Source organism: Pristis pectinata, chromosome 24 (genome assembly GCF_009764475.1).
Source record: "Pristis pectinata isolate sPriPec2 chromosome 24, sPriPec2.1.pri, whole genome shotgun sequence".
NCBI classification, from domain to species: domain Eukaryota; kingdom Metazoa; phylum Chordata; class Chondrichthyes; order Rhinopristiformes; family Pristidae; genus Pristis; species Pristis pectinata.
This window is the reverse complement of record NC_067428.1, coordinates 10247736-10272388: the sequence shown is the minus strand read 5'-3', so window position 1 is coordinate 10272388 and position 24653 is coordinate 10247736. Positions and strand designations below refer to the sequence as shown.

The window sequence follows — 24653 nt, the reverse complement described above, 5'->3', positions numbered from 1 at the left end:
TATCCTTCCAAGCCCTGCCCCTCCATGTACCTATCCAAGTGCTTCTTAAATAGAAGAATATATAATTACAGATATGCAGTAGCTGAAGAAATCATTCAGTACAAAATGTTACAGGAAATAGGAAGATTAAAGAGAGAACTTCCATTTACATGGTTGTCATAAAGCACACATCCTTAATCCCTATTAATGTCAACAGCTTGTTAACCCTGACAAAAGGTGTTTGACCTGAAATGTTAACTCTGTTTCTCCTTCCACAGATGCTGCCTGACCTGCTGAGTGATTGCAGGTTTTTGTGGTTTTATTTCAGATTTAGTTGACTCCTAAAGCATACCTTGCAGCAAAATTATTATGGAATCCAATTTGTACACAATGATCTATAAACAATATTGAGATGAAAGACCTATTAACTTAGTAGCATTGTCTAAAGGATGAGCATTTTGTTGGTACACTGGGTAGAACTTGCTGCTTCTCTTCCATGAAGCGTATGGAATGTGTATGTCCACCTGAGAGGACTGTTAGTTTAATGCCTTATCCAAATGAGAGCTTTACCTACAGTGCAGTAACCATCAGTACTGTATTGAAGTGTATAGATTTGGTTCTCAAGTCGCAGTTTAGAGCTTGAACCTGCAGATGTTTGACTCGAAGATGAGAGTGCCGTTAATGATGCAAGGTCAATGTACACATAGAATCATATAGTTATACAACACGGAAACAGACCCTTCAGCCCAACTCATCCATTCTGGCCAAGTTGCCTACCTGTGCTAATCCCAGTTGCCTGTACTTGGCCCATATCCTTCTAAATCTTTCCTCTCCATGTACCTATCTAAATGCCTTTTAATCATGTCAGTTGTGTACACCTGAAGTTCAAACAAGTGATCACAAAAGTTATTTCTGGAAAACACTGAATTAATTGAAAAGTAGAGATTGATTTTTGGCAGGTTTTGAATTGAAAACTAAGCCAAGTGTAATATGACCAGTTGACACATGAGGAAGGCAGGTTGTGTGGGTGTGAGCCAGATCCTGGACACAATACCCAGCACAGCTGAATCTGCCAAAACTCATTCAGTCATCTCATTTAAGTATCCATTGGAGGCGCTTCAGTGCAAATGTGGTGCGAAGTGGAACACTGTGCTGGCCATGATTGGAAATTAATATCCAGACTTTCAATAAAATTCAAGTTTGTAGTTTGAGGAGCAGCAGAGAAATACAAAGCTGCTCGGATCACTGGGTACACTGCAAAGGAATTGCACTGGTGTGATGTTTGGTTCATTCTTGAAGAACATCAGCTGGAAAATACTGGTAAGAGACACCTTTGCCTTGCAATGTGGCCCAATTTCTATGAAGCCAGCTTTCAAATCATTGAGGAGATTTGGTAAAGGAGAGACAGACAGACAGACAGTGAGACAGAGACGGAGACTGTTGGTTCACGATTGGGGGAAGCATTCACAAAGGTTTACGGCTGATGTGGAGAGGAGTCTGACAATAAATGCGGACTCCCTCACTCCCAAATTGTGACCCAATGGGGCAGCTAAAGTAGGTACTCTGTCCTTGCTTCCTTGTGTGCCTTGCACAGAGAAAGGGAAGACCAGACTGAGCCCAACACCCAGCAAAGGCTAATGTTAAGGTCATGCACAACTTCAGAATGGCAGACATCGTGTGCAAAGGAGGATGTTTGGGTAACATTACAACCCATTCTTAAAACTTGTGGCCCAGCACCAAGGTAGTAGAATGACCTGAGAATCTACCATCCTCACTGGCAGAGGCAACAGGGAAGTGTTTCCATTGCTGCAGGCATGTTTGGAGTGTTTGTCAGGTTCATTAGGAGCTGCATCACCATGTAGGGAGTGGCCAGGCATCAGTCAGTGCCTCTTCCTCTGAATCACAGACCTCAGCTCTGGTGGCAGTAGAGAGCAGACACTTGATTTTCCAAGATAGATGTTTGCCTGTGGGTATTCAGCTCAATAGAGTCAAATATCAAGAGGAAATGATATTCATTGATGGATATCATAGCACCTGTTCAGTGTTAAAGGTCAAAGACAAATTTGTAACCCACTTCCAGACTCTTGGATCTATTCTGGCCAATGTATCCATTCTTTCAGAATCTAATGGCCATCCATTCCATTGACATGGCTCCATTTGGAACTATAGTCTGGAGTTTCATTTGTGATTCAATCCAGAATTTTCACCCAAAGCTGCTTCTATTGGTCAATTTCAAAAAAATGCTCCAATCTTAAAATATGCCAAATTCCAAAATTGTCTTAAATTGGCATAAAGTAGTGGAAGCAGTCTGGGCTTTAAGTAAATGCTGGCCCACAATGAGCATCAAGCCATTAAAAACTAAAATGTTTTGATTCTTCCATCATTCATGCAAGTCAGGCACACTAAGAATCTGCAAAAGTGTTGCTTTTCAATTTTTAATGTGATTTACTTTGCTAAAATAACATGTAAAGAAATAGGTACACGGAGTAGATCTCAGCCAGGACACATTTCTTAAAATACATTCAGAAGATTCGAACTAAGGGACCATAAATTTGAATAATTTCTGTTGTACCTAAAGATCCAAACCCACAGATAAGCAAAAGGAAAGGGTCATGTGTCCAGAAGGGTGAGGTGGTGGGTGGGCGTCTTAGGTTGGACCCCTTGTTGCACTGTCCAGGCAGAAGAGCAGAAAACGTTATACATCTGATCATGGAATATCTGACCAGCTAGCTCCTGATGAGACACAGCAGTGTGTGCTTTATTCTGCATCTAATTATGCTGCACTTGACCTGGAAAAGTTAGGCAGGGTGAAACAAGGATGCTTGGTGCTCGTTATCCACTGCAAACTGAACTGATACTGATGAAGCTCATTTAAAAAAAACCTTGCATTGGCCAAGGTGAAAATTGACCCCAAGTACCATAGATGAAAGGCTGATATCTAATACACTCCCCAACCCACGAACAAAAGAATTGTTCAAAACTAAGATACCAGAGTAAGCAGAGCTAGAATCATGCTAAATAATTCCAGTGATGAAATTTGGTTTTGTCTTCAGTCTTTGGAATAGAAATATTGTTGAACTTTTAAGAAATATGAACATATTAGGTGTTTTATGGAAAGGTTTTTATAAACCACCTCCAAATGTCGCATGGGAAATGGAGAACTCGGAACACCACCTTAGTGCATTATCGAACACTCATAGACCACGAGGATCTAATCTGCTTGCACTACAAAGCTGAGTAATCTTCAGTCCTCTCCAGCTTAATCTCTCCCTCCAAGTATGTTTCCTTGTTTTGTCCTCTCTCCAACACCACCACCTGCATATCAAGCTGGTTTCTGCTCCCTTCCAATGGTGCTCTAAGCATCACATCTCTCACCCACCCGCCACAAGTCAACCCCATAATGTTTCATGGAACCCATTCCATCTCAATCGCTGGTTTGATTCTCCAACAAGCACATTGTTTTTGTGGGCACCCTCGCCGCCAATTGTGGGTCTGACCCTACCCCTCACCACCATCCCCCAACATCCCCCACTAGCCTCTGACTTTACTGGGTTTGCTCTCCTTTCAGATTGTAAACAGACCTACGTCCCATCATCACCATCAGTCAGGGGAGTAGACCTTCACCCAATATCCTGTTATTTATTCAAAATATGAAATAAATTCAGACGCTGCAAATATGAAATAAAAACAGAAAATGCTGGAAATACTCAGCAGGTCAGGCCACATCTGCGGGAAGAGAAACAGAGTCAACATTTCAGCTTGTAGACCCTTTGTCTGACCTGGTAAGGAGACAAAAGAAGCTCATTAAACTGCAGGGAGTGTGGGGAGGGGAGATGTATCTGGCGGGGTGAAACCAGAGTGACCATGGAGATAAGCTGTAGACAAGTTCAGTGAGTGAATGGGAGCAGTTACAGATGAGGAACAGAGACAAGAAAGTAGAAGTTGCAAAATACAGTGCAGCAAGAGATACCTGACAGGTCAGGTTGGGTATGTCCTCGCTTCAAAGTTAAAGTCGAGTTTATTGTCATATGCACAAGTACATGAAACACTTAATTGCACCAGCATCACAGGCACATAGCATCATATAAGCAGCATTCACAAGAAAAACATATATTAAACATCATTTTTACAAGAAAGAACACAATTAGAACCAAAAGTACATTTTAGTGCAAAATGATCAAAGTGGTCACTGTGTTGCTAAACTGTAGTGATTTGGGTTGTGCCAGTTGGTTCAAGAAGCAAATGGTTGAAGGGAGGTTGCTGTTCCTGAACCTGGTGTTGTGGGATCTCAGGCTTCCATACCTCCTGCCTGATGCAGGTCCAAGAATGTTTATGTTCTTTTGTCTATGTTCTTAACTATGTCCAATCAGAGACATCCACCCTCCCCCAACCTCCCTGCAGTTTAATGAGTTTCTTTTCTCTTCTTCCCAGTTCTGACGAAACGTGTTCAACCTGAAACGTTGACTCTGTTTCTCTTCCCACAGCCTGATCTGCTGAGTATCCCGGCATTTTCTGTTTGCTATTGCTTTTGGAATGAATACGTGGCTAAATACAAGATGAGTGTCTAAAAGGCTGCCTTATTTTGCCCTAATAAATTGAATACTCTACCTAAAAGCAGTCTCTATCTGAGAAACTGGTGGGCTTCCATATTCCTGGAACTGCAATCCAGCAAAAAGTTACACCATTTGGAGAGAAGTAGGGAAAATTCTTGGATAAGGAGCAATAAAGGAGATGTCTTATTAATTCAAGTGGCCCCTTGACCAAAATCCAGAAACTATTTTAGAACAATGATGATACTGAAGTAACTATTAGCCTTCAAGTGAGGATGCATTAACCATCACTTTAGGGCAATTGAGCTCTGCATATTAGAATGCTTTCATGCTCTCTCTAATGCAGCATTAGTAATCAGATGTAAATATTGTATTAGTTGCTTTGCAAGTTAATGAGGCTCTTGTTTCGTTCACAGGGATCATCTATACAGTGTGGATTTGGATGCACCCGTGGCAGATGAAATGTTTTATAACAAAGTAAGTACAGAATCAACGTGATAAGTAACTCTCTAATGGATAATGTGCAAAAGTCCAATAGGACAAAAACCTTTGCTATTATGTTAATCACCTGAAGGAGCTTTTGCATTCTACCATCTTTTGCAGTTGTTTATCGTCTTGTGTTGAAATGGTTATTTGAGGGATGAATAAAGCGACACCTTTCCTTTGTTGGTGTGATTAATATTGTTTCAAGTTATACTTCTACACACCTCCATTTCCTATCATTTTCATCCACTGCTACTAAGGATTCACTTGAGAACATTAGAGCCACAAACCTGACATGGTTAGCTAACAAATGGTGGGATTCTGCCGGGATGAAGTTTTTGTTCTGTCTTCTCAGTCAGTGCTTGTGTATAGTTCTTCTTCTTAGCCATTCCCTCAGGATCGAGGATGACGTCCTTACTGCCCAGTTCTGTGGGATCTCCATACATTGCTCAAATGACAATACTTTGTTGAATCTCACAGCACAGAAGGAGACCCCGGGAGTGTCTTAGCTCTTGGAGATATCACATTAGTCCCACTCTCCTGTCCATTCCCCATAACCCTACATTTATTCCTTTTGCTAGTATTTACCCAATTCTCTTTTGAAGGTTATTAAGTATTCTTTCTTTTAGGTGATGCAATCACCTAATTTATGGCTTAAAGAAAGTTCTCAGCTTCCCCTTTGTTGCTGGTTATCAACTCTCAAACTTATCCAAGATTTTGTTTTCCCCAAAGAATTCCAGCAAAGCATTACAGGAAGTACATGGAGGCTTTGGAAATGGTGCAGAAGAAGTTCACTAGGATGTTTCCTGGATTGGAGAGTATTAGCTAAAAGGAGATGTTAGACAGACTTAGATTGTTTCCTCAGGGGTGTCGGAGTCTGTTTCCCAGGGTGGAAATGCCAAATACTAGAGGGCATAGGTTTAAGGCGAGAGGGGGAAGGTTTAAAGGAGATCTACGAGGCAAGTTTTTTACATAGAGAGTGATAGGTGCCTGGAGCGCGCTGCCAGGGGAAGTGATGGAAGCAGGTATGATAGCAATGTTTAAGAAGCACTTAGACCGGCACATGAACAGGCAGGGAATGGAGGGATATAGAACGTGTGTAGGCAGATGGGATAGTTCAGGTTGGCATAATGGTTGGCACAGACATTGTGGGCTGAAGGGCCTGTTCCTGTGCTGTACTGTTCTATATTTTGTATATTCCATAAAAGCCTTCATAATTATGAAAACCTTTGTTAATTTCTCTGAACAAAAAACAAAACTCTGGAAGGCTTGGCATGCCAAGCAGAATCTGTGGAGGAAAAAGGTGCAATTCGACATTCCAAGTCAGGACCCTGCATCAGGACTTAGAAGGAAGAGGAAAGATGGTCGGTATATAACTGTAGGTAAGGGGTGTGGCAGAGGCTGGTAGGTGACAGGTGGAACCAGATGGGGACACGATGATGGACAGATGGAACCAGGCGGTGGGAGTGGATGGGAGAGGTGAACGAAGGGAGAAGAAAACGAGGTGGACAGGTGAGTGTGTGTGGGAGGAGAACACCAGGGGTGTAGGTTACTTGAAATTGGAGAATCCAATGTTCATACCATTGGGTTGTTAGTTACCCAAGCAGAATATGAGATGTTGTTCTTCCTATTTACATCTGGCCTCTCCATGGCAGTAGAGAAGGCCGAGGACAGACGGGTTGGAGCTGAGGTGAGAAGGAAAGTTAAAATGACATGCAACCAGAAGCTCAAGCTGGCTGTTGCAGACAGAACACAAGTGCTCTGCAAAACAATCATCTAGTCTACACTTGGTTTCACCAGTGTAGAGGAGTGCACAACCCAAACACCGAATACAGTTGACCTGGTTGGAAGAGGTGCGGGTGAACCTCTGCCTCACTTGGAAGAGCTGTTTAGGACCCTGGATGGTAGTGAGGGAGGAGGTGAAGGGACAGATGTCACACCTCCTACAGTGGCAGTGGAAATTGCCTGAAGACAGGGAGAAGTGGGTGGGAAGGAGTGATTTCTCTGGGTCTTTTTCTGCTCAATTAAAAAACTAACAGCTTCAGGAGTCTCCCACATAATTGAAATCCTTCCTACCACTGTAGTATATCTTCCCTGAAGCCTATCCATGGCCCTCACATTGAAATCCAGCACTCAGCTGACACATAACCTTTATACAACTTTATCATAACCTTTCTATTTTCATTTTGGTTTTGTACTTAGTGCATCTAGCAGCCACTTCAATTTTTCATTTTCCGTTTTCAAAGCTTTGAATATAATGCTGCAGATCTCTCTGTTCCTGAACCTTTTTGTTTCCATTGAACCTTCTCTTTCCTCCAGCCAAAATGTACCACTTCCTTCCATTTTGCCAGCCTTTCTCATCAGTCATTCAGTGTATCCCAGAAGTCTACTACATTCTTTCTCACTTTTTATTCCATCTTGTGGCTTGCAGAAACTTCAAAATTTAACCCTGGATATACTAGTTCAGGTTGTTAATCTGTATAATAAAGGACAGTGAGCTTGATACCAAACCCTGGGGCAAAGGCTCCCTATCTCTTTTTGCTGCACCCCATGCAGACTTTATTTTCTGGGTTCACTCTCCCTACTTTCAACACTAATTATAAACACTCTTTTATATAATTGCATTCTCCTCAATACTAATTTTACCAAGACGTGCTCCTTTTCCCACTCCTCTTCACACTCATTACTCCCAGATGGGAAAACTCCCATCTGAAAAAGTATCTGAATACAGCCCTTCACCACCAACCGCTTCTTCATGAAATGCTGCCACTCTCCAGTTAACCCATGGGATTAATTTTGTTCTGACCTACACCAAAGCATATGAGGCCAGTTGTATCCTCACCCTGCTTCCCTAAGGTCAGCCAGTTCTACACAGATTAAGCTTCAAACCCTGGACCACTTTAGTTTGTATAATACAATGTTATACTAGACCATGTAGAGTCATAGTCGTATAGAGATACAGCACTAAAACAGGCCCTTTGCCCCACCGTCCAAACCAGCCATCAACCACCCATTTACACTAAACCTACATTAATCCTACCTTTTTTATTCTCCCCATATTCTCATCAACTTTCCCTAGATTCTACCACTCACTTACATACTGGGGTCAATTATTGTACCAGCCCGAATGTCTTTGGAATGTGGGAGGAAACTGGTGCACCCAGGGGAAGCCCATCCAGTCACAGGGAGAACATGCAAACTCCACGCAGACGGCAGCTGAGGTCAGGATTGAACCCGGGTCTCCGACGCTGCAAGGCAGCAGCTCTACTAGCTGCGCCACCCTTAAAGTACTTGTCATCTGAGCTATCTGGTTAATAATTTATCATAAATGAACATTGATTCAATAAGCTCATTCCAAATGCAATTGAAATTGTGTTTGGCACACCCTAGTGAAAATCAGGCCGTGAGATTTGCATAGAATCCTCATTAAGGAAAACCCATCAGTACTAATTTAAATAAAGTCAGCATCCATTTTTAGTTCTGAGAAAGAAAGTGCCCACCAGACCCATCCCTGTCCATTGTGGGGTCAGCTGTCAAAGTAACAAAAAAATTGAAGAACTAATATTTGGGATGAATGAATTCCTGGGGAGTTAGGTTTGAAATTGCACGTCTTTTCAATCCAGCTTTTGCTGAGTAAATGAAATATCGCTGCTTGGGTTGGCAGTTCCCTGACATGCTTTGGACTTTTATTTCTCACACCCTCAGACGAAGTACACAACAAAAGGACAAAAATTGTTTCAAAGCATCTATTCTTCACAGGAAACATATCTCTGTCACCTGCATCTCCTGCAGTGACCACATTACAGCCCCATAGAGTGTGCAGAATGGATATTGTGACTTTTATCTTTTGTACAGTTTGATATCTGTTGTTTATAACAGGAAATAAGCTATCTGTCTGAGGCAAAATTTTGATTGTGCTTCCAGCTAAACATGTCTAGTAAATAGCTATGGACTCAGTTGGATGAGGACCTTCTTCCAATCACCATAAGCTTCTATGGTTCATTCGGTTATTCTGCCAATATATCAGTATAGGATTGACACAAATAGAACACCTATTTGACTCGTTGTGCCAGATATTTTTTTTCAGCATCTGGGGTTCTTTTCAAGAGAAGTCGACCATTTGAATTAAAGCTCTGCAGAGAAGATGCAAACATTGGTATAAAGCTTATGGATCACAGATTGAAGGAAAGAGGGAAGAATCTAGAGAATTTCATTAGCTTAAGGTCCTCTGAAAGACAGAATTTAAAGGAAGGGCTAAGTCTTCATTGTAAACCTATGAGAATACACAACAGAAGATGTCTTCGTAGGAACTAAGAAAGTACGAACGGGGAAAGTTCAGAGGAACGGTTGCATTAAAGTACAGATGAATGTGAAGGGCAAGAATGGCTGGAGGTTAATCAAGCCTTTCCTCCCCTAAGAAATAGTGTGTGAGGTAGAAGAAGAGTGACATCAGATTTAGGAGCAATAGGCTTTGTAGAGGCTCCAAGATATTCAGTCCCCATATGCCAGCCATTTTAGAAAAGGGCATTCAAACCTTCCCTTTGATAATGCTCTTGACTTTTTTTTAGTAATGGTGTGCCACCATTTTCAGACTGCTTGAACTCTGAAACACTGTTTGTTTATAATTGCATCACTGAAGCTGAAAATTAAGAACATTAAAAAGGATGGAGCAAGATATTTGGTTCCAGTCTTGGAATAGCTCACAACATCAACTCATCTGCAATTTGTTTGCTTTGAAGAAAAGAAATCTCCAAGTGGTTATATTCTCTCTGATGTTTTCTGGTTTAGGAAGACCCCACTCCTGAGACCATAATGTCCACTGTCTTTTGCGTAGTTTCCCTCATCATTCACACTCCTCAGTACAACACAACACACAAAGCTGGAAAAGGCAATTCTTCACAGCAGGACCAGTCTTTTCACATTCTGTGCACACTCTAACCTGTGATGGATCACGTCCATTATATCTTCAAAAGAAAAGTTCTATGTAAATACTTACTGATCCCCAGAGGTTATAAACTGAACTCCAGAATATTCATTCATCTTTGCACTGCTTCCACTGCATTTCAATTACCCATCTCCCACCACCCTTGTTCTTTGTAGAGCTTATGTTCCTGGACTCAATACATCCAGGAATTCCAAGGTTTCCCTCTGTTCTGAACAATCCCCCAGCCCCCACCACTTCAGCCTGCATACAGAAGACTTACTTTGATATTCCATCTAAATCTGTCATTGATATGTGACCAAACTGCATTAGTTCCTACTTCCAAAATTTCTCTGAATACAATATGATGTTTCTTGGCAAAGCCAACTGCTCTGTTTCTCGCTCTTATACTTCAGAGATGCAGCAAGAATTTTTACCAGCTCTGTTTTTGTTGTAATAGTGTTCGTTTAGCACTGTAGAACTTACACCACAAAGTGAAGCTTTTACTAATTGTTAGAGTGATATCATCTGGGAGATTGTGTCCAAATAATCAGTGCTTGCTATCCTAAAAAACTTATTGTAATTCATTTGAAAAGGGTTGAAGAAGTAGCCTTAAGCTGTAATAGCCAGGACTCTCACTCGGCATCTAGAGGTCACAGAGGGTATCTTTCATTTAAATAGTCTATTATTGCGCTTTGCCAACACTTAGCAAAAAGGTAGCAACAGTGGTGTGAAAATGAATGGAAGACTGGCTATCTCATTTATTAGGTGCACAACTTCCCTTGATCAATTGATTATACAGCATAATAAGCATTCATCTGAAGATGTCAATGTCCTACCAGCTAAAGAATCTTCCTTTCATGTGTAGAAGGGCTGGGTCACAGAGTGTAGGACATCACCATTTTTGGAACGAATAGGAGAGAGGGCAATATAAATTGGAATGTAGACGTTATAAAACAGAAAGCTTAAGCTCTAAAAGCCCATGGCTTAGATATCAACGGGAATAACAAGCTCCACAGTCTCGAAATTCTTTGAAAAGAGTAGGAGGCTGACAATTTAATTAGTTTTAATTGCTCCACAGGGAGAATGCAGGGAGAAGGCAAGTTTGTAGGTCAGTGCATTTGAAGTTTAAGACCAACTGAAGGGGGAAATACAGAGAGAGTCACTCCATAGAATCAAAAACTAGTGAGACGGCTGGAAGAGATAGCAAAGTCAACTGTGCAAGGAACATGCTGCAGGAGTAAATTAACTGATCTGAGCAAGAGGAGTGGGAAAACAGAAAATTAAAGGAGGAAGATTATTGGGTACCGAACCACACTTGAATTTCTCGGAAGACAATTCTATCAAAGTCCGCTTTTAATTTTGTCACGTATCTCCTGCAGTTCACTTGAAATCTCTTGGAACTCTGACTTCTGAGGCAGTAGCTCTGAAAACAATATGCAAGTTGTCAAGATAATGTATTTCACACTAGGTTCAAATCAACTGTAAAAACAAAAACAAATTACCATGGGATTAGTTTTATGTGGGAGCCATATGAAGGAGCGCTAGGGATGGATTATTCCGAAATTGATTTCTCCAAGTTCACAGAGCACTCCTTTGAGGTTCGAAAATGCAAAGTCTGAATTGTGGTGATTGTTTATGCAGCTTTAACCCTCTGATCCCATATCTACTGCCACCTTGCAATCATTTATATCAGTTTAAAATTTGCTAGAATTTGGAAAGCAAGGTATAAAAATGTGATTGTCAGGATAAATCTGCTGCAGTCCATATCGAACTCCATAGGGTAGAAATAGAAGCGGCTTAGTGCCTGCATTTCAAATACTATTTTAATTCTCATGAAGTAATTTACTGCATTGTCACAACAGGCATATAACCCATTAAATGGAAGTCAAAAATATATTTTGCAGAGATATTGAGTGGTCTTGCTGTAATTCTAGTCTGTGGAAATGGTATTTTGTAAGGATTTGAAGATAGAAAATTGAAGATAAATGGTCACAACAACTGGATGATGTCACTAAGCCATTGTAACATACTGTCGATGGAATTGTGGGAAGAGGCTAGTTGCCAGTCTGCAGAGACATTGTCTTTAATTAACTCACGCTGCCTAAGTTCAGCACTGAATAAAATCTGTTATTCTTGAAAAAATGTGTGGATGCAGAGATAAGCTTTATAGCAGTAAGACTTCCCATAGCAACTGCTTTATTTCAAGGAGACATACCATAGCAACAGTCTGTCAATGACAACGTTGCCTAGTGTCATTACTTATACTGCAACTGTCATAGAAGCGGGTTCACACATTAACATGAATTCCAGAGAACATTCACTAATACTGTCATGTTACAGTATAAATGGAACTGTAGCAGACAATGGTGCATGACACAAAAGGAACCATTAAAAAATGGCATCAGACAGAATGCATATCTAGAAAAGGAGAGCAGTAGGATGATTTATCTGATATGACTTTGAAGGATTGCTGTAGTTTAGGCACATACAGCTATATTTTTGGTCCATTTTCTCCTCATTAAGCTAAGTGTATGAGCACTAAGGTTGGACTATATTTCCATGTAGATCAGTGTTACTTTCAGGTCAAATGTAACATGAACTGTACACAGAACTGTTAGTTCCACTTCACCAAGTGTACTCTCCTACTCGTATCTCAGAAGTTTAACACACTGCTCTTTACAATAATGGGAGAGAGTTTGTTGTAGCAGAACATTTAATGGCGTCCCATCATTAATTAGACTTCACTCTGTACCTTTCAGCACAAAACTTTTGCTGAAAGTTCGAGCAGACAATGTGCAGTGGGGGGGGGGGGGGGGGGGTTGGAATCGGACATCTGGGACCTTAATAAACAGCACAACCAATGGTACATCTACTTAACCAATCATACTGACTGCCTGAGAAGATTAGTAGAGTCATACAGCACAGAAACAGGCCCCCGGCCCACCACATCTACGCCAATCATCAAGTACCCCTCTATACTAATCCCATCACCATTTAGAGAGTTTAAATTAGAGAGTATAATAAGAGAGAATAAATTAGAGCAAGTGAATTCAATCTTTCTTTTTTCCCTCTCTGTTTTTTCACTCAGATGTGGAAAAAACAGAGAGGGAAAAAAGAAAGATTGAATTAAAAGAGTGAATGAGCCAGAAATGTAAGTTTAAATCTGAGAAAAAAATAACATTATTGGATTAAGACTTCACACTTGGAATGTTCACTATTAGTACCAAAGAGGTTGTGATTGGCAGCAGTTAACTATTGTTGTTATTAAAAGGACACTTATGCTTGCAATAACAATGGCAACACTTGACTTCCCTTGTACTAAACAGCAATCTCACATCTTTTATTGGATTTCAATGGTGAAGCAGACCACAAGATGCCATTTCTCTGAGCAGCACAACTGGAACGGCAACTCTTGAATATGTGGATTTAAGTGCCCGTCTGTAGGCTTCATTAAAGCCTCACTGCTATTGCTCACAGCAAAATCTGTTGCATTGTGAATGTTTCCATTCCCCACACCTACACATGGTATGAGTTAAAATCTATCAATGCGCTGCCTTATTTTGAATAACTTGTGAAGGAAGTGCAGGATATTTTGATCCCAATGTACTAAAATAGCTTTCCTGATATATTTCAAATTCTGCTCAGAGCTTGGCTCATGGCAAATTCCTTACTTTAGGACCCCATGTAGCTGGGTTAGAAAGCCCAACTCATGCAAAATGTTTACAGCCATCATAAACCAAATTCATATTGCATTACATTAAATTATACTATATTGCATTATATTGAATTATTTTATATTGCATTGTATTGAATTATCATTCAGGGTGAGGTGGGTATGACATCTGATGACATTGCCAATTCCCTGACCACATGCAGACAATGACAAAACCAAGCAAACTTGTCCTGTTCACTCAGGTGAGTGAATCACCTGGTTGCCCTTTGTAGCCAATCCTGCAATTAGACTTGAAATTGCCAGTAGTGCAAGATCATTCACGTGGAGCCGGTGGCACTAGTAATGTAACAGCAGGTTTTGAGGGAGGAAGCTTCCATCCTGCTGGTCTACATCCAGAGGGGAATGAATGATCAGTGTGCTTTCCCGCTGTATCTATTAGTTCCCTATCGAATGCCATTTGAAGGGCACAACATTTATAAAAATGATTCTAATATTTCTAGCTCTTGGACAAGATTTAACTGTGTATAAAAGCAAGACTAATTCGGTGTTATTTTAATATGCAGCTCACCACATCTGGGGCCTTGTTTTAATTGCTGTGCCCTGTCTCAGAATAACAAGCAGAGCAACCATCAGTCTGGCCTATCACTAAGATCATGCCACCTTACAATGAATCATATTGGATTCATGATATTCATCTACAATGCCTCTGTGTATTACAGTGAATGAGCCATCCCATATAATGTAAACTGACAGTCATGTCAAGCCCAGAGGAAAATTAATAACTTTTATGAAAAAAATACATCAGCAGTCTTAAGCATAGCTTAGATATAAAGTCATTACTTTCAAAATTAAAAATTGGAACATGATGGTGTGGACATGTTTCTTTCAATTCCTTCTCATTCTTTCCTGAGTGTAACTAAACTCATGTGTGAGCAACTCTCTGTACTTTATTCGAGTCATTCTACTTGAGGAAGCCCAGGGAACAAACCTGCTGAGGTGTTCATATTTGCTCATCAATTTTATCCCCTCTACCCATTCTGAAGGGGATTGACACCTCGTTGAGTCATTGGAAATGCAAGCAGGCTCATACAATTCCATGCCTGCCCTGGGAGTCCAAGAATATTTACATCACAGTCATTAGTCACTCTCCAGTATCACCTCTAACAAGAAACATTACTGGACCAGTTATATATCTAATGTAGCTTCAACAGGAATTCAGAGGCTGGGTATCCTGCAGTGATTGACTCATCTCTCAAAATCATTCTATCACCTGCAAGCCATGTCAGGATCGTGATACAGTATCTTCCACTTACCTATATGTGTGCAGATCCAATAACACTCAAGGAGCTCAACGACAACAAGGATATATCAATCAGATTGATTGACACCCCTTTTGCCAGCTTATGCATTCACTCCCTCCACCACCAGCACAGAATGCCTCTGAAGACACACTGCGAGACTTCACCAACCCACAACCTTTAACAACTAGAAAAAGGGCAGCAGGATATGGGCCTGCCACCACCTTCAATTCACACACCATCCTGACTGGGAAATATGTTGCATTTCCAACATCATCACTGAGTCTAAATCCTGAAAGTACCCCCACTCCCACGACCTTGCCGTCTGTTAGACGAGTCACCAAATGGATTGCAAAGGATTCAGGAAGTGGACCACCAACTTCTCCAGGCCAATTAGAAATGGGCAATTATTGTTTCTCTTGCTAGGCGTGCCCACATCTTATGAATGAACAAAAGAAAAATTGTACCACCCATGTAATTATTTCTTGAGGTGTGCTTCATCATTTAGTGTATGTCAGTCTGTATGACCCCCAAGAATTAAACTTGAGCTCCATCTAGTCTTGTGCATAAGTGCAGGATCTAGTGATTGAAACAGCAGTCCTGGATAATTCTCCTTGCCTTATTGTGAGTCATAGAGGAAGATTGCGACATCTCCAGAGCTTTCCTGACTGAGATCAGATAACTCAGCACAAACCAGAAATCACATGCAATTTTTGGCTCAGTAAAGGCCATTTGGCCCAGCTGATGTGAGCTGATGTTTGTGCTCCGCACATCACTGGGGTTCTGGTAAGATTATTTACTGATTTATTAAGCCTTTGAAAGAGAGGAGAAGCAGAACCATTTATCTCCAGGAGCTTCTGGCCATTTAGGGGAAAAAGGCCTTAAGCTCCAGCCCACATGGATGCCTTAAGCAATGCTGACGGGGCATCAGTGAAGTGTGGAAATCTTAAGTGACATTTCCTCACCCAAGTCCAAGGAACCAACACTATTTTTAATATTCCAATTTCTACTTATTGGGAATGAGCCAGTCAAAATGGTGGATGAGCACAGGTCTTGCTCATGTGCTTGGATTCATACTACATCCTTTGGTAAATTTACCCACCAAGGCCTTTGGAGAACTGAACATGAGCAGGTTAAAGCCAGTCACTGCATTTACAGCAGATTCATTTCAGTCAGACAGACAGGAATGTTCACCTCTGCCAAATCCAAATACATTAACTTGTAGCCGCATGCAACACACTACCCAAAGAACACACGGAGGCAGACAGTACTGAACTCAAAATCCTTTAATGATTCTCCAAAGCACGCGAAATCTCCCTACCCATGGACCCCTGCGACCCGCAGGGCGGAAGTCACATCCAACTGTCCCCCGGAGGGTCCGCCCCAAGTGGGTAGTTCAAAATGCACTACCGCGTGTCTGCCCGCGGCTTCCGATGGTGGTTCAAGTCCCGTGTGTGCGGGCCTCCACAAACATATATTTTACAGTTAGTTCGGATTAGTGTAAGGTACAAGAGCTTTGCCTCTGGCACATCAAGTGGCAATATCACTATGAAGAGAAATGCTTTTGTATCCAAGGGAAGACAGCTAAGTATGTGCTAGAGAAGGATATGGAAAGATGGACTATTAGAGTGACATCGGGAGGCTGAAGTGGAGCATGATAATAGAGACCAATTAGACTGAATAACCCATTCCTAGTATTAAAATTATACAATTTCAGATAATTACCTCTAGACCGGATTATTCCAGTGAACTCCTGGCTGACTCCCCTTGTTCTACTCTTTGTATACCAACAGTCATCTGAAACCCTGTATTCTGGCTCACATTATCCCAGCCACCCCTCACTCCTGTGATTACCATGTGAGTTGCCAATTGTAGAGGTTTGACCAGAAACATCAACAATTCCTTTCCTCCCACAGATGCTGCTCAACCCGTTGAGTTCCTCCGGCAGATTGCTTGTTGCTCCAGATTCCTGCGTCTGCAGTCCCTTGTGTCTGCATAAATCTATAGTTTTCTGGAACCACTGGCCAAAGTTTCAAAATAAGAGGGTGACCATTAATTACAGTGATGAAAAGAAATATCTTCACCCAGAGGGTCCAACCATGAGGATTATCAATCAATATTGAAGACAGAGATTGATAACGGTTTAGATACCAAAAGATATGGAGTTGGTGCAGGAAGGTGATACTGAAGTACAAGATCAGCCATGGTCTTACCTTGGCAAAGCAGGCATGAGAGGTAAATGGCCTACTCCTGCTTATGCCCCTCATGTGCACCCCTTCCACCATTCACCACCACAAATAAAAATAAACTCAATGACTGAGTCTCCACAATCCACTGGGGGTAGAAAATTCCAAAGAGTCACAACTCTCTGATCAAGAAATTTCTCCTCATCTCAGTCCTAAGTGGTTTACCCATTATTCTGAGCTTGTGACTCTTGGATCTAGATTCCTCAGCCGGGGCAAATGTTCTCCCTACATCCACTATGCGGAGCCCTGTAAGAATTCTGTAAGCTTCAATGAGTTCACCTTACATCTTCTAAACTTTAGAAAATACAATCTCTTCAACTGGCAAACCCATCAATCCATTGCTGCCCGTATATAATTTTTAGGTAAGAAGATCAAAATTGTCCACAATACTCCACTGTAGTCTCACCAAGGCCCTATATAATTGTGGTAAAACACCTTTAATCCCATGCTCAATTCATCGCATAATAAAGGCCTTCATACAGATTTCTTTCCTAATTGTTTGCTGTACCTGTGTGTATGTGAATACTTGGGTCACTTTGAACAACATTTCCCAATATGCCATCATTTTAAGAACATCTGCTTTTGTGCTTTGTGCATCACAGTGGATAAGAACATTAGGAGATGGGAGCAGGGGTAGAGCTCTTGACCCCACAAGCATGCCCTGGCTTTCAATATGATGATGGTTGATCTGCCAGTGACCTCATCTCCTCTTCTGCGCCAGTTCCTCATGGCCCTCAATTCCCTGATTTTGAAATATTTATCTACTTCTTCTTTAAATACTCCCAATGATCTAGCCTCCTCAACCCTCTGAGGTAGAGAATTCCAAAGATTAACCCTTCTCCATGAGAAAAACTTACTCTTCACCTTAGTTGACCACCCCTAATCTTGCCCTCCCCCAAGAATCTTTCACGTTTCAGTATGATCACCCCTTATTCTTCTAAACTCCAAAGCATCTAGATCTAATTTATTTTGTCTGTCCTTGATAGGATGAGCTCACCTCCTTCCGCATTTATTCCAAATGCCATGTTTCCGCCCACTCACCTCACGGATTTTAAAGACAACCTTCCTGAAGAGAAAACTAATAGGAGCGTACGGAGTTGGTGGAGTATCTAGAAGATAGATGTTCGGACAACAGTCTACACTCTGATAATCCACTATCCCGCTGTTCAGAAATCCTGATGCTTCTGCATTTAGATCATCGGTCCTCATTTCCCCCACTCCCCTTATCCTCACCACAGCCCTCTTCCCACACTCGGTTTAAACACACTGGGGCTTCATTTTCACTGTGGATGCCTTCCCACACACTTTAAACCCAATGGGGCCCTATTCCTACATTTCCTTTAAACACACTAGGGCCCCGTTCCCACACTCACCTTAAAAACACAAGGATCCCATTTTCACACTCCTTTGAAACACACGTTGCTACTTCTGTTCCCTTTAAACTCACCTAGGTTCCACTGGAAAATTTGTCACGCCACTGTGTAACAATCAAAGGTGAATTAAGAGTGTTGGTGTATCAATGGGAGTAATATCCAATAATCCAGAAATTCTGCCAGTCTGGTACCACGAACGTCCCAAGGATGCTGGATTATCAGAGTTTTACTGCAGTAGTTTTCGGGATAGTGAAAGATTTGTGGGAGGACACCTTAATATATCATCAACATCCTTAAATAATTCTCTGACTGTAAAATCCCACCATTCCCTTCACCTCTTAGAGGAACCTGCCATATTCTGCCAATTTGTCATGGCTTTGATTTAATGACCCGAAAGAGAGTGTGATGAGTAACGAGATCAAAGCATATCAAAAGGAGAGCTTGTTAAACAGCAGAGCTCTTAATTATAATCTCTCAAAAAGCCAGTACTTTTACTTGAATAAAATGAAATCATTTTTGTGGATATTTGTTTCTCAGCTGAATGTTACCTTGCTTTTATTGCACCAGCACAGCCTTGCTGGGCTGCCAATTAAAGCAGAACCCTTTGCCGTTCCCAAAAATTGTCACCTCAACACTTTGCTTTGAAAAATATATTTGAGAAAGTTGAAATGGATTTTGCAGTCAGTGAATCAATTTAAATCTGTCCCTCAATTTCTCTACAAAGTGTGTTCGAAGCTGAGATGTGATGTCAGCTTGTCTCCGACATTCTGTATTCATTGCCTGGTGATTTAGAAATTTCAGATTCTTTAATGTTTGCATAAGATTGCATATGATATACAATGCAGAAACAGGCCATTCAGCCCAACTGGTCTAGGCGGGCATTTAGGCTCCACTTGAGTATTTTCCTTGGAGATACTCAAGCAGTGTGACCCTCTACTCCTGTCTCCCTCACATGATTGCAAAACATCACACTTCTTTGTCACCTGCCAACTTTCTTATTAGTAACCCTCCCCACACCAATCATGGGCCCAACCTATCACAGATATCCCCTTTCTCCTATCCATTCCTCTTACCCCCCCCCCCCCCCCCCATCCTCTCTGCAGCTTTAAACTAACTCTTTCCCAGTTCTGACAATGGGTCTCAACTTGAAATATTATCACTGTTCCTCTTACCACAGATGCTGCCTCACCTATTGAGTGTTTCCAGCATGTTTTTTTTTCAGATTTCCAGCATCTGCAGTATTTTTTATTCCCTCATTTACATATCCAGCTTCCCCTTTAGTGTATCTGTAACATTTGCTTCAACCATTCCCTGTGGTAGTGAATTCGTCAATTCACTGGCTCCGTTGGTGAAGTTTTTGAGTAGACCAGAAGGTGCCAGGACAGTCCCTCACTTGAAGAGGGTTAGCAGATCTGAGCCAGGGCAGCAAGCAGAGCAGCAGAGTGAGTTTTGCTGTCCCTGACACAGCCAGAGATTAAACCAACACGAGGAGGGTGTGGCGAAAGATGCAGGGGTCCTTGTCACGTTTCATCCCAAGCAGCAGTGTAACAGAGGATTCTCTGATCTACGGGCTGTTCCCGGGGACACACACACAGACGGACATCAGCTGCTGCTGGAAGGTCATCAACTCGGTGAAAGACGCCCTTTGGTCTGCCCGAAAATTGTTGGTCTCCCAGCGCTGCGAGATGTCCGTAGGGGAAAGCTGCCGACTGGCACATTCCAGGCTGCAGGAGTACGTGCTGAGGGACGCACCGAAGTTGGGTGCAGCCAGCGTGAGGGCTCGGTGGGGAAGGACGACAGTTTAGGGTTCGTCTGCCACTGGAGAGGGAGGGGCAGGGTCAGGCGAGGAAGCCGCTCAAATGTTGTAAAGATGGGATTGGGGTATCACCTCAGGGAGCCACACGTGTGGCATTGGTGCTGTGTTTTTTATATATAAAAAGGTAACACTAAGAATTGAACTGTACACGAATGTAAAGGTTTGAACAGTTTTTATTATTGTATATAGTTTCCTTTATTATGAATAAAGTTTATTTTGTTTAAAAAAAACAGGAAGGACGACAGTTTAGGGTTCTTCTGCCACAGGAGAAGGAGGGGCGGCGTCAGGCGAGGAAGCCGCTCAAATGTTGTAAATATGGGATTGGGGTATCACCCCAGGGAGCCACACGTGTGGCATCGGTGCTGTGTTTTTTATATATAAAAAGGAAATACTAAGAATTGAACTGTACACGAATATAAAGGTTTGAACAGTTTTATTATTGTATATAGTTTCTTTTATTATGAATAAAGTTTATTTTGATTAAAAAAAGCTAACTCCTGAAAGCACTAGAAATACTCAGCAAGTAAGGCAGAAAGAAACATAGTAAACATTTCAGCTCAATGACTCTTCTTGAAGAAGAGTTTTCCACCAGAAACATGAACTCAATTTCTCTCTCCACAGATGGTGCTTAATCTGCTGAGTATTTCCAGCATTTTCTGCTTTTATTTCAGAATTCCAGCAGCTGTATTTTTCTTTTGATTTTCAATAACTAACTCCATTATGTTAAGGCGTGAGCATGGTGAAAGGTGCTTCACAGAAACATTGTAAAGCAGAATTGGCCTCCTGGAAAAGTTGGGCCGTATCTCTTTCAAAGTCCTGCTGTAACTTCCAGTTAGAAGGTAGGCAGTAGGGCTTCGCCATCATTCCCCTGCCTTCCACTTGCAATCTCCTTATCCAACAGGGCCTACCCTATGACTGAGTACTTCCACAGAGCTCAGCATCTGAGTGGAATCTTCTGGCCCTTGCATCACTGGATGACCTCAGCTCTCAGCCATCCAAGACAAGACAAGAAAAGACAAGATATCTTTATTAGTCGCATGTACATCGAAACACACAGTGAAATGCATCTTTTGCGTAGAGTGTTCTGTGGACAGCCCATAAGTGTCGCCACTCTTCCAGTGCCAACATAGCATGCCCACAACTTCCTAACCCGTATGTCTTTGGAATGTGGGAGGAAACCAGATCACACAGAGGAAACCCATGCAGTCATGGGGAGAACGTATAAACTCCTTACAGACAGTGGCCGTAATTGAACCCGGGTCTCTGGCACTGTAATAGTGTTACGCTAACCGCTACACTACCGTGCCTGCTCTTAGGTATAGTAAAGGGAAAAAATCACTGGTGGGAGTTGTCTATAGGCCACTAAATAATAACATTACAGTGGCACAGGCAATAAACCAAGAAATAGATGTAGCAGATGGTGTGGAGAGTCTACAGAGAGATATAGATGGGTTAAGTGAGTGGACAAGGGTCTGGCAGATGAAGTACAATGTTGGTAAATGCGAGGTCATCCAATTTGGAAGGAAAAATAGAAGATCAGATTATTATTTAAACAGTGCTGATTTGAGTTGTTAACAGCCGAAACAGCACCTTCTGGCCAGGAACAGAAGGCAAACCCACTTGCTGGATGCAGGGGAGATATTTGATGCTCCCATCTAATTTACATTTGCCAGATGAGCTGAAGGACATCAGACTCATGTCCCAATTCAGAAGGAAAGGGGGAAGGGGACTGATGAGATTGTTGTGCTGTGAGCCAGCATAGACCCAGCAGGCTGAATGGCCTCCTCCTGTATCATGAAAAGTAAGTAGTGACCTCTGACCCATCAGATACAGTACCTCAGAACAGAAGGGCAAAAGAGTAGGCAAAGAGGTAACTTTAAGGAGACACAAGACTCTGCAGATGCTGGAATCTGGAGCAACAAATAATCTGCTGGAAGAACTCAGCGGGTTGAGCAGCATCTGTGGGGGAGAGGAATTTTAGGACAAAACCCTGCATCAGGACTGGTAACTTTAAGGAAAGTCTTGAAGAAGGAAAAAGGCAGAGAGACCTCTGGATGTATACTTCTGATTGCTATCCACTGACCTCCATTGCCAAGGAAAGTGATAAAGTTTGTGCTTCTGAAGAAAACTGGTTCAGACTCTAAGGTCAAAGTTCTGGAAACACTCATGAAGAAGGCTGTGCTAGGTAAGCTAAAGGAGGGCAGTCAGCTTGGAGTCAGTGGATCAGAAATCCGAAAGTGGACAGCTTTGGTTGCTTGCCAACCATGTGAAGCACTTGAATGGCTCATGGAGCTCATTTCCACAAGTCCATGATGGTATGAGTGGTATTGAGACTTTGAAGGATAGCGTCGTGGGAAAACTGACTGATGCTTGTGGAGATGAGTTAGCATTAGTCAGTTAATGTTATGATCAGTTCACTAATTGCAGATGGGAGAATGCAGTGAGAATGTAGGGCAGAGGGAGAGATCAGATGTTGGAACTGTGATGTTGGGGATGGAGGCAGGAACAAGAGCAATTAATGAGGCTGTTTAACGAAGATGCTTCTGATCCTCACAGTTTCCACCTTCGGAGGGAATTTGTGTACATTCTTTGTTGCCAATGGGATTGGTTTCACTGGGTTGATCCACAGGTAACACCTCAAATGGGAGTTGGGCACTTTGCCTACTTTACCTTCATCCAGTAAGGCAGATAGTTCTCTACTGCCAATGCACACCCCATACCCGCCTATTGAAGGTGTTTGGTATCAGTTTCTAGGTCAATGAGGAAGGATAAAGTGGGTGGGGGAAATTGAAAATCTTGACCAAGTGATTTTTTTTGTTACCAGAATTGCATTGTATAATTGAGTGGGAATCACCGGGAATGTATTTAATGTAGATAATGAAATGCCTCTGACTCTGTTACTTTAGTCGGTTATTGTTTAATGTAATAGATTACCTGTCAGTGATTTATGCCTGGTATTTTATATACCTGCCCTTAATAAGGAATTGATACAGCCTTAAAATATGTGCATTAAATGGCATTTTCACTCAATATGGCACTTAATAAAAGAAAGCTAACTTAATGTTGAATAGGATATCAGAATTGAAATAATAGTTCCTTGCACTGAACAGGCTTCGGCTGGCATGAAAGGACAGAATTCTTTCACACCCCAACCATTTCAACCAACGTCTCACTGCAGCTACCCCACCTCCCCGCCCTTCGGAGACATGGTTGAGACTGGTATGGTTCTGTCTCAGAAAGGAGTCATAGAGAGTAGAAATAGGTCTTTTGGCCTGCCAAGCCCATGTCAACCCTCAACCATCCATTTATATTAGTCCTACATTAATCCCATTTCGTGTTATTCTCCCCATGCCCTCATCATCTACCACCACTGATTCTACCACTCACCTACGCTCTGAGGCAATGTACAGTGGCCAATTAACCTACCAACACACAGGTTTTTGGAATGTGAGAGGAAACCAGAGCACCAGGGGGAAACCCAAGCAGTCAATGGGAGAGCATGCAAACTCCACACAGACAGCACCCAAAGTCCTGATTAAATCTGGGTCTCTGGCGCAGTGAGGCAGCAGCTGTATCAGCTGCACCACCCTGCCACAACTTCTCTCACTCACATTCTAAGTTGCTGGAGGATAGCCAATAATTTACACTAAAGAAGAGAAGTTACTTTATTTATAAAAGAGCATACATTGTGCAAAGCAGCTTCTTTTCCCAGTAGGTTCCTCTGGAGAACTGGACAGCTTCAGAAAGCTTCTCTATTAAAACCTGTGGAATTCTTTCTCAGGAGAAGCAGCTAAGTCTAAATAATTAGATATATTCATGGAGTTAGTTATGGTTCTAAGGACTAAAAAAATCATAGAATACAGGGAGAAAGCAGGGTACTGAATTTGGATTAACAGCAATGACTGTATTGCATGGCAGAGCAGATTCGAAGGGTTGAATATCCTACTGCTGCCCCTATCTTTCGATGAAACTTTGCAGCCACATGCTACAATTCTTAAAGGGGTACACACCTAACATTAGATAAACCATGAATGTGACATAACTCCTTTAACAATGAAAAACAAAAGGGCAAGACACAAACTCCCAAAATAACTGTGCAGTCTGTCTGTGCTTCACTTTAGAAGAAAGTCTTCCTGATGCCTGTGTTGACGGACTATCCTTCCAGGTATGGTCCTAAATGGTTGTGACTTTCCCAGGGCCTGCTGTTGAGTAGGGTATGTTTCCATTCTCGTTCTTCTTATATCCCCTCATCTACCTATGTCAAGCAAACCTCCACGGTGGTCCGGAGGCAAAAGAGATTGGGTCTTCTCC

General features: G+C 41.9%; 1 protein-coding gene across 6 annotated transcripts in view; it reads left to right on the top strand.

The window, feature by feature from the left end:
- The window catches only part of sema6bb (sema domain, transmembrane domain (TM), and cytoplasmic domain, (semaphorin) 6Bb), a 426944-nt gene that overhangs the window by 234018 nt on the left and 168273 nt on the right, over positions 1 to 24653 (top strand). For all 6 annotated transcript variants that reach the window (XM_052037846.1, XM_052037845.1, XM_052037844.1 and 3 more), the window contains one exon: positions 4946 to 5006. In XM_052037846.1, coding sequence (XP_051893806.1) covers positions 4946 to 5006 — 61 coding nt within the window. The remainder of the gene's footprint in view (positions 1 to 4945; positions 5007 to 24653) is intronic.